At 34.4% G+C, this 11,248-nt stretch overlaps 1 protein-coding gene across 1 annotated transcript; it reads right to left on the reverse strand.

Moving 5' to 3' along the window:
* Window positions 1–6,168: 6,168 nt before the first annotated feature.
* Window positions 6,169–8,978, reverse strand: LOC147473482 (Plant invertase/pectin methylesterase inhibitor superfamily). The gene is made up of 3 exons (XM_086587388.1): window positions 8,575–8,978; window positions 7,630–8,157; window positions 6,169–7,114 (listed from the first exon to the last, which is right to left on the reverse strand). The coding sequence occupies exons 1-3, from the start codon at window positions 8,861–8,863 to the stop codon at window positions 6,420–6,422; spliced, it is 1,512 nt and encodes a 503-aa protein (XP_086443514.1). The 5' UTR covers window positions 8,864–8,978; the 3' UTR covers window positions 6,169–6,419.
* Window positions 8,979–11,248: the final 2,270 nt, after the last annotated feature.

Below are 11,248 nucleotides of genomic sequence, written 5' to 3' on the forward strand. Positions count from 1 at the left end.
ATCTGAGATATGTTAGGCAATCATACCGGCAATTAGAAACAAACCGACACCCAATGCAAAGTTTACCTTGATGTCTAATCCCAAGGATCCCGCCTAGGCCTAAGACCCTCCTGTGGCATTTGCAACGTAACATGGTAAAGTTATGCGCAACTTAAATCAAGCTTTTTCATAAAATAAATATTGAGTACAAATTTTCAGATCCAACGTCTATAAATGCTTAATTTAGAAAACAGTTATGACTTTGTAAATGAATCATCTATCTTGGAAAGAATAGACTGACAATGCGGTGACCAATTACAGAAGCAAGGCACTGAGTAATACTCATAAATGTTTTATTGTAAATAATCGGTAATTAGCAACACCTCACAAACAAATTAATATAAATGTTTTTCTTTATTCCAATACAATTTCAAGGTCAATCATCCCATATACAAAAGGATTGAAAGTGTAAAGGTATTCTAACCATAATCTTAAGGTATTCAAATGAAAAATTAAATAAAACTTTCAAGAGGGGTTCCAAAGTACACTACACATTTGCCCACACACAATAAGTTACCAACTATATTAATTAAACTAAACAACTGTCAAACATTAACATGTTTCTTCTTGATGTGGTGAGAATCAAGTATTCTGGTCTACCAAAAAAATCAAATATATATGTGAATTAAAAGGAGGCCTTCCAAGAGTACATGAGATGTCCCTAGCAATGCGAGTTACATGACTTTGATAAAATTCAATATATACAATCCTTAATTATATATGCTCTCACTTGTACTCACTACTTGCTCAAGTTCATAGATTGCCTCAACTACAATGCACGTTGGGCCATCAAAAGTGAAGCTTCGCTGGAACAATGTTGTACTAAGCTCTCCATGTCAATCAGCAAATAGTATATAGTAATATATTGTAACTAATCCATAGCGCTGACCATTCATATAGCCATGCCTGAAGGTTGAGAAAACCATTTATAATTAGAATGTTTAAAGATGATCAAGATAGACTTATTGTTAAATAATATAATACCTTAGCGAAAGTAACTGCATTTTCTTGTAAATTAGATAAAAGTTTGAATCTAGATATTATAGACATGACTAAAAAACCCACACATCAAAACCTAAAAGAAAAAACCCACACAACTAAGCCAGGGTTTTGAAATAAGCCAAATAGTTTTAAGGTTGTTCCGAATGGTATACTCTGAAAGTTGAGCGAATTCATAAAACTTTGCTTTTTTTTTTTTTTTTTTTTTTTGGTAATATATAGTCTTCAAATAAAAGATTTTTTTTTTTTTTTTTTTTTTTGGTAGTATATAGTCTTCGAATAAAAGATTTTTTTTTTTTTTTTCTAGAACATATAAAAGAAATATATGATTCTACATTGAAAGATAATCCTATGTGAACAACTTAGCCAAATAAAGAAGACAAAGTACTTAAATAAAACTTACAGTAAAACTTGTTTCCAAACTTCCAATTCAACAGGAATCGAAGGAAAGTCGACATCTCTTTTTCGATCTCTGTTTTACTCAGTGCTACAAAATTAATTACATCGGATGTCCATTCCTCACGCACCACAGACTGCAATATCCTTGTTCAAACATTGTCATCTTCCCTCTCAAGATCACAACAAAGTTATACACGTGGCACCTTTGAGAGAGTTTATTCCCTTGAGTTATACTTACTTCAAGAGTTTTTTTATTATCTTCAGTGGTGGTGTTATAAAAAACTGATGTACAACAACTTCAGAAATGCTGGCATTACTGTTTTGATTAATTATGACACTTTAAGAAGTAAGGTGATTTGAGAGAGGTTAGGCAATGATATTGGCAATTAGAAACAAACCGACACCCAATGCAAAGTTTAGCCTGATGTCTAATCCCAAGGATCCCGCCTAGGCCTAAGACCCACCTGCGGCATTTGCAACGTAACATGGTAAAGTTATCCACAACTTAAATCAAACTTTTTGATAAAATCAATATTGAGTACAAATGTTCTGATCCAACATCTAGAAATGCTACATTGAAAAAAATGTTATGACTATGTAAATGAATCATCTGTCTTGGAAAGAATAGACTGACAAAGCGGAGAGCAATTACGAAAGCAAGACACTTAGTAATACCCATAAATGCTTTAATGTAAATAATCAGCAATTAGCAACACCTCACAAATATTTTAATGCAAATATTTTTCTTTATTCCAATACAATTTCAAGATCTATCATCCCATATACAAAAGGATTGAAACTGTACATGTATTCTAATTATAATCCGATCTTAAGGTATTCAAATAACAAATGAAATAAAACTTTCAAGAGGGGTTCCAAAGTCGCACCTAAAAATTTACCAACAATAGTGAAAAAAAATCCAGACATTAAGAGCTATGCTCACTGATTAAAAGCTTTAGCCGACCAACCAACTGTACCTAAATCATGTTTCAAGAAGATTCAAATTCCCCTATTAACCACTAAGATCTAAATTAATGCCTCATTTTGAAACCATGCTTCCTACTGTTTCAACGTTACCCCTAAGGACACTGCTAGCTAGCATGCATATCTTTTATTAGTCCACTCTTTGTGCCTGACACATATTAACATGTGAAAATGCTTTTGTATTGGATGTGCATTTGGCAGAATTCATTTATGAAATGACTTCCAAGTCATAAAGGGAAAAGAAAATTTGAAAAATTCGGCCTCAACAAAGAAATCTTAAGAATTTAATTTTCTTTAAAAAAAGGTAGGGGCTAAATTTCTTCAATCTTTAACAAAGATCAAAATTATTAATAATGAGAACTTTAGAGGAATTTAGTTAGGAAACTTCTTCATTTTTTCAGTTGTAAACAAACTATTCATCCATGTTAGTAGTATATACTCTTTGGCTTGGAATGACGCAAAACCAATACGCATATTGTCAAAAGAAATCTATATAGTTCTATTCAAATCCGAGTCTTTCAGTAAGTAAACAATATATGCTTCTTATGGAAATCTAAGTTTGGTTTATTACTAAGAGTTAACGAATAATTCACTAAAATACGAAATGTTCCTAGTGAAACCGCTTAACCCACTTACATTTATGTTATTGAATTGAAAATAAACCAGTGAAATACATAAAATATGCCTCATTGGCAGAAGCATTATGCTGCCAGATCGATGGCTGAGCAAATAACTATAGTGTGCAATCAAGAAAGCATCATCTGTGCAGTCGGTCAACCTAGAATGAAGGGGTTTTTAGGTGCTGGTCCTACTATTAGTACGAAATATTGGCTTTGGTCTAGAAAATCTTAAATATTAGTCTTTAGTCCTGCTTCCAGTAGTTTCCCGTCAGTCCACTTGGTTGACCGTGGTCAAGCTAGTTGTTTTTTTAATATAGACTAACAGTTAAAGTTAACTGACAGTCAAATACCGGAAGTAAGACTAAAGACTATTATTTACGTTTTTTTTGTACCAAAGCATAATAAACCAACAAATAGTATGACGAAGACTTAAAAAACCCTAAAATGAACAATGGGCCACTATTGTTACATGCACGTACCCACACAAACATATTCAAACACATGAATAATTAAGCCTAAAAGCATAGTCACTAAATCACTTTTATCACACCCAATTATACATCAACACATAAAAGGAAAGTCACAACCATAACATTTGTAAAGTAGCTAGGGTATGCGGGACTCTCAACATCACCACTAATTTAATAAACTTCTCAAACTCATTACATTCATGCTAGAATTAGAAGCTCACATCAAATAATAGTCAACAATATACTTATTTAGGAGAAAAAAACATAAAACAATTTTATCAAACTTATATTCAAACATAGAACTCCATTTGTTATTGAGAAAAACACACAACTAAAGTGAAGGGGATGTGTAAAGCCAATCATATACATACCCAAAGAACATAGTACATTGAAGTCATCAGAAACTGAGACCAAATATTTATGTCACACCATAATATTTTCTAAAGAAATAGATGCTACATTACCAATGAAAAGATTCATTCCAAACTAAGATTTTGAGATTTGTGAAATATATTGTAAAGCCTAACCCAGAAAATTAGATATTCTCATTAATGTGAAATAAAAAATGATCAAATACACATTGGATTGCTCATAGCGGGAAACAACTATGCAATACTTACTGAGTCAATTTTTTCGGTCATAACATTAGGAAAGGTAAGTTCTTTCCTATTAAGAATAACATTGATTAGTGTAGCATTACAATAGGTAGAATGACTTTTCCTTTAACCAAAATAATGGTAGAAACATAATAGCACACTGCATAAACTTTTCTCTGTTTCAGTGATTGCTCATTACTATAAAAAAAAAAAAAAAAAAAAAAAAAAACTTCCTAGTGGTCAAGCAAATTGGATCAATCAAATTTCAACAAAAGTGGCATCAACTATCATATAGTCATTTTCCACAGATACTTCACAACACCGAACTCGTATACTGGATCAAAGTTTCACTACTACGATCATTATTGACTAGACATGGAAAAAATGGACTAACAACATCAACATGAAGAAAAACAGTAAGAAACAAAGCAAAACTTTATTTCGTCAAGCGTGGCTGACGAAGAAGGACACGTAATTAGTAATTAGTAATCTGTAATGTAAAAGTTACCTGAGACTTTGCTGGTTAGAGACGGAGAAGAGATGCCTGACTGAAGTCGATCACTGACGGTTCAAACACCTAGCTTTTACCAAAAATCTTAAACAAATACCGAGAAAATACGTCAATAAAGCAGGCAAACATAATTTCTTATCTAGATGATAAAGATGTTCAGTCCAAACTTCAAATGAATACACACACTGTGGCATGACAATTTAAATATTGCCCAAAAATATATGAGAGCAAAACTTTTGGATTAATTTATTACTAAAGAAGTAAGAGCGAGGAACATAAAGTAAGAGTGGGGGCGGGGGCGGGGGCAGCATAAAGTACATAAACAATAACAAAACAAAACATAACATAACTTTCATTCAATTTAGTTTTTTTTTAACAACTAACGAATTATTGAAAAATTTCGTCAAAATCCATATTATACTTTCAAGACAAAAAATCACAAATTATTCCGAATCTTTCAAATATTCTGAAGTATTAAACGTATGACCCTTCAAATATTTGATTTTCAAATTATTCTCGAATAATTCAAAGAATTGCTAACAATTAATACACTAGAGGACTACAAAAATTAACTTTAAATTTTAAAGAAATAAGAATTAAGTATTTGAAATTTCAACGTAAACTCTCCACGAAATGACCTTATCTTAACTCGTAATCTAAAAAAAATTGTGTTTCAAAGATCACCAACAACTTGAATGTTCAAGGATCGCCAACAAAATGAACTTAAAGTGAAAATATAAGAAATATATATTTAATTGGTAGTTGATTGTGTTAATGGCGGCCATTGCCTATAAATAGTGGTGGTGGTGGTGGTGGTGGTGGTGGCGATGGCGATTCAGGTTATTGTGGATGGTGGTGGTAGTGGTGGCGAGTGGTACGGTGTTAGTCATTGATGTTAACGGTCTAATTAGGCTCCACCATTGGATTGAATGAATGAGATGATGCCACATGGAGTTTTTAGTAATTGGTCATATCTAACTCCTATAAAGAAAACGAGGGCTTCAAATTAAAATTCACCATTAAATTTTTTGAATGAATGATATGATAGTTAATGCCATTTTTGGAGTTTTTTACGTCCATAAATTGGTGAAAAATAAAATAAAATCGGGGGATTGTTTAATAGTAAAATTTGTAGTTTGGTTAATATTTGTAGATCAAGTAGATACGACATGTGTAGGGTATTATGGCCATTTCAGAAAAATATGGATGGAATGGACTTGGGTCGTTCGGTCAACTCATAGTCAACACACTTTAACGGCAACGTTGGACCAAAGTACACTATATAACCAATTAATTATGGACCAAACCCTAATATCCCTATTGTCACTAGGATCAAAATGCAAAAATCCCATATAGAAATTGTGTGCGTCTGTTTGTAAATCACGAATGACCATTTTTCGGTATGGAAAACAATAGTTGCAATAAATTTCTATACCTTCGATTTGGATTGAGGTATGGTTTCAAACCCTTCAATGCAGGCGGTCCGGTCTATTTTTTTTTTTCTCCGTGTTTTTTCTTCTTGCTACAAGTCATTCCGGGGAACTGGAAAAAGTGTGAAATGATATTGTGATGATATTTTTACTTGTATATATAAACACTTACAATTAAGTTTCATCTTAACCACTGACCAATTGACCATATCTTCTAAAAATTAGCTAATACAAATAAATCCAAGCAGAAACTTGAAACAATTTTCGTCCATAAATTACAGTTGCACTCCCAAGTTTTCCTCTCACCCTTCAACAACTCCTCTCGTATGTTAATGATACACATATATTATTCTATATGTATCCTTAACATCTTAGACAGTTAACCCAGCTGTAAATTTGACGCCAGTTGGGGGCAACCACAAATTACCATCAATAAATTGAGTGACCGTAAAGGTAGCAGCCTGGGTCGAGTCAATCTGATGGTAACCTGGCCACTTCACTCGGCTTCCTAGACCAGTTCCAGGCCCATAATTCATGTACTCACCATAGTAGAGTGTACTCAAAGCAAAGTCACCCTGCCACTCGAGCCACCCCGCGGGCATTAGCACACTACTCATATAAGATTGCATGAAAACGGTTCGTGAGTATTGTTTCCAAGGCCTTCCTAGGTACGTCTGAGTTGTGTTCACGAAAGGAAGGAGATCTGAGTCAGCTGAAATGTTGCAAAATTGGATTGAGAAGCCAGTACTTTGATTTGGGTCTTTGCGTCCTTGAGCTGTTATTGTGTTTTTTTGATTGGGGAGACCCTTTTTAGCTAGAATTTGGCAGTTCTGAAATACTGCTGCAGCATTGCCAAATATGTAGTCAATCGTTCCAGTGATTCTGCATTCTCTATAGAACTGACGGAGCGAGTGTGCGTATAATGTGTCTTGATAACCACGGAATCCACAACGATAGAAGGCAGATAGGTCTGAATCTGATCTAACTGCAACTGCTTGGTGTTTCTCCGGTCCTGCCGTGTTCTCAATTGATATATCTCTAGCTATGAATCCCTTCGCAGATACAGCTGTAAGCAAATATTTAGTTACTTTCTTTTCGTCTCTTTCAAAATTGCTTTGGAGGTCTTTCAGCCAAAATCATGTGATAAGCAATTTGACTATAACACCTATATTACATAATTACTACATCACAATGAGGGTAGCACTTGCTGCTGAGATTTTCATTGAGTTGTGAGCTTCGGACGGAATGTTTTATTCCGTCTCATGTGTTTTTATTAATTTTTTCGGGGGGTTTTTTTTTCCCGGACGGAATGTTTCATTCCGTCTCCCGTGTTTTTTTTATTTTTTTTAACTTCAAACGGGATGCTTCATTCTGTCCGGCGTGTTTTTTCAATTTTTACATTCAGAAAGAATCAAACATCCCGTCCGAGATTCAAAGTCACCTATGCATTAGGCACCCTCACATTGCTTAAAGGTAGCAAAGAGGGGAAATTGAGCCTAAGTGGAGGTGAAAAACACTAACTTGCATTGGAAATGATCTAATTGCTAGAAAACAGGGGAAAAGAAGTCATTTCTAACTTACCAAAGGTAGCAGACCTAAATGTGGTCCAACCATCAACGAAATTCCGGTTGCCAGAAATAATGGTTGCGTCCATTCCATCTCCAATCATCATCAGATTCCATTTCTTCTTCTTTATATCCACATTTTCTTTATACACTCCTCTTTTAACATAAATTACATACCTGCGCGTACTATAATCAGGAGCAGCTAATATTGCATCCATGACACTAGAAAAACTCCCTGATCCATCCATTGCTACAACCACATCAGCCGATACAGCACTTGTTGGAGCTTGCAAGAGCCTCCGGTCTCCAGGTTTCATCCAAGCTGGAAAATCACGTGGCGAGTTTTTGTTAGATGGAACTTGGCCTACCATGCCAAGGACATTTGCCACTCGCGACGTCACTTTTTGTAAACTGCCCCCAATGACTTTTTTAACAAAACTATTTGTACCCTCGAATCCATCTAGACAAGTTTCTTGATTTCCAAGTGCAGCACTTAGCCATGCCTTTAAATCGACACCACGGTCCCCGGTACTGTTATCGTTACCTGTATTTTATGCATCATAAACAAAGAGAGAGAATAAAAACTTAAAAGATATAAGTTAAGAAGAAAATGTTGAAAGTGTTCTGTTTCAAGGTAATATTTCCTATAAATGAGAGAAGCTAGAAGCAAATATAATATCCTTTAGAGCTGGATCGGGTACAAGGCATCAAAGTGCACAGTGCAACTTATAAGTAGCTGGTTTCTAAGAAGACCTCTTGTTCGGCAGTGCAGGTTCTCATTACTTTCTACTATCTGGTAAGTTAAGGATTTCGCTCTTGGAATTATTGCTGAATAAAATGATTTGAATAGTATGACTAGTGGAAGCAACCCCTTTAAGTCTTTAACTGTCTAGCTATTAACCATGCAAAAGATCACATAGAAGAGTGAGTCAGTGAGTGACACCGGCACTGCTAGCATTACCGTTTGGATTCTCTATTGCTGATAGCGTCAAACTTAACTCGTCTGCAGTGTAATCAAGTAAATCAACACAATCGTTAATAGCATTCAACAGCCTAGAGTTCACAAATTTGTTAACAAATTTGGACACGATAGAGGTTGCGACTTTAACTTCATCAATAGTTGACTTAACCGAAGTTAAGAACGTTGCTGAGGGAACTTTCAGAAGCTCCGCCCGTTGATAATAATCGGATTTCACAAAGAAGGGAGACAAAGTAAAGAAGAAGAAAATCATAACTGAAAAATTGGACATAAGTATTGAATAGACAGAAATGTTTATGTTTTTAAGCTGTGTTGTCAGTGAGACACAAGAGTATTAATAAGGATCGGGATATATAAGTGAACAGTTGAGTGAATTAAATTGATGGTGGGGGTGTCGGCGTTCATGTGGGCTTACCCCACTGAAGGGCATCTTAATATGGCCAACCAGCCACAAAGTCTACGATGAAAAATAATCTTGCTACAAAAAGAAAAAGAAAGATACCAAGCGCAATGCCCTTCCTATATATACTTTTCCCTTTGGCCAGTTTAGTGTTTTTTTAGGTGTACAACAGAAGGGCTTAACCTGTGACATATATTACTAAAACACAGTACGGTATGTAACCAGTGTTCGCAATTTCTAAGTTTTAGATTAGGCTATTTTTTTTTTTTTTTTATATAATCTCCTAACTATTTTAAACAATGTTACAGAAAATCATTGTATTTAGAATTTTCTAGCCTTGGCAAAAAATAATACAAATTAACGTGAAAATGAACGGTCTGCCATTTTTAATTGATAGATTAATTATATTCAAATAATTCAATGGGGGTATCTAGGAAATTTATGATTTGAATATTTGTTTGTGAAAATGTTTAAAGTGGTGGATGATCACATCTATCTAAAATTAGCCTAATCTAAAATTTAAAAGTATCCTAACAATCATAAATTTGTTTTGGTGTTTTCCTAATATATGTACCTAGAATCTTTCCTTCAAACGGTATTAAATCATTTGCTGAGAAATTCATACATTTATTCATCGATTGTTTGCCAACAAATATAATGGCTTGGTAAAAAGTAAAAGGACAGCCTATATGAAAAAAAATTGAAAGAAGAAGGAAAAATATTTTTATAAATTACGTGCATTCATGAATTAATAGCCTATTTAGACTTCTGCATGGGCCGGTCGGCTGGAAAGGAAAAGAAAGTATCATGCAATGGACAACAGTGGTGTGAAAAGATGGATACCGCCTCTCTCTTTCAAGAATCGAGTAGCTATCACATCTTAATCATAGGAACGTATTTTCGTTGAAGTGGGCCTTCCATTATCTTTCTACGCGTTGTTTCTATAGTTAAAAACTTGATCTTCTAATGGGCCATCAACGCGTTGTTTAATTTCCAATGAACGTAGGATGCTCATATCGTTTCTTTTGCGTACTGAACACTCCTTTTGACCTGTACACACTTTGTTCGTCTCTGTTTTGTTTTTGCTTTTTGCTTTTTGCGTGCATGACACGAAACAGGATCAATCTAACGCCCACTTTGGCCATGCTAACATTTTGGATTTTATATTGACATATAGCACTGTTTGAACCGTTGCTGCCAAAATCCATTCTTCAACTCGGATGTCTTTTTCTGTTTTATCGTATAGCTCTAGCAAGTTTTTTACCTCTTTTCGAAGTAACTATTTGTGCATGTCCGATGTTGAGATAAGACCTGCTTGGAATGCTATAACTGCAGTCATCTCGGATTCGTCTAGCTTTTCTACTGATTGTGTTTAATTTCTGCATTAAAACGAACTAAGAAATCTCTAGGTGATTTTTTTTTTCCTTGTTTCAACTGAAACAAAATTGATACATGTTTGGGTTTGATCCTTTGATGCCCATAATTCGTAATAAACTTCTCTTTTATCTCTCGGAAACATGAAATTGTTCCTTCTTGCAAAGAACATAACCATTTTAATGTTTTCCCTTTTAGACTTGATGAAAATGACTTACATAGTAAAGAATCCAGATATTCAGTTCTTTGGTAAACTGAGAACTATTGGAATTCTCCTTTATGTATTTCAAACTACTTGTGTATACAAAGTGGAGAAGTAGAACAATAAGTGTTCCCTCCTACTTTATGTTTGTGTGATAGTCCCACATTGGTAAGCTACCACTAACTTTGTCGGATTCGGACCTAAGCTTGGGCTTCTCATGTGTGATGTTAGTGAGCTTAGCCAATTCTCAAAACTAGTTTTGCTTCTTAAGCAAGTTTTGGATTCCTTATTAAAGTAGATTTATAATATTGTATTATAAACAAAAACAAACATTTGATCTCTATATAAACAGGACTCAAGTCTATTTAAGTGTATCTTAGTCTACTTCAGTCATTGAATTCTGTGAGTAGAGCCACCAGAGAGAGTTGTGCTGTTCTAGAGAGTAGCCTATTTAAGTGTATCTTAGTTATTGAATTCTGTGAGTAGAGTCGCCTGTATTAGAAACAAAAACAAACATTTGATCTCTATATAAACAGGACTCAAGTCCAGATCTAAGGACTTAATAAAAAAACCCAAAAACCTTTTCTTTCTCTTCTTCCTCCAGCCACCAGAGTCTAGAGAGTAGCCTATTTAAGTGTATCTTAGTCTACTTCAGTCATTGAATTTTGTGAGTAGAGTCG

The sequence above is a fragment of the Coptis chinensis genome, unplaced genomic scaffold, assembly GCF_015680905.1.
Source record: "Coptis chinensis isolate HL-2020 unplaced genomic scaffold, ASM1568090v1 utg2490_pilon_pilon, whole genome shotgun sequence".
NCBI lineage: Eukaryota > Viridiplantae > Streptophyta > Magnoliopsida > Ranunculales > Ranunculaceae > Coptis > Coptis chinensis.

What these genes read in the sequence shown, in the direction of transcription:
- LOC147473482 (XM_086587388.1), bottom strand. Translation starts at nt 8,863, where the DNA reads ATGTCCAATTTTTCAGTTATGATTTTCTTCTTCTTTACTTTGTCTCCC. An exon ending in AGCAATAGAGAATCCAAACG is followed by an intron (nt 8,158 to 8,574) that starts GTAATGCTAGCA and finishes CATAAAATACAG; the next exon opens with GTAACGATAACAGTACCGGG. An exon ending in ATTTAGGTCTGCTACCTTTG is followed by an intron (nt 7,115 to 7,629) that starts GTAAGTTAGAAA and finishes ATTTGCTTACAG; the next exon opens with CTGTATCTGCGAAGGGATTC.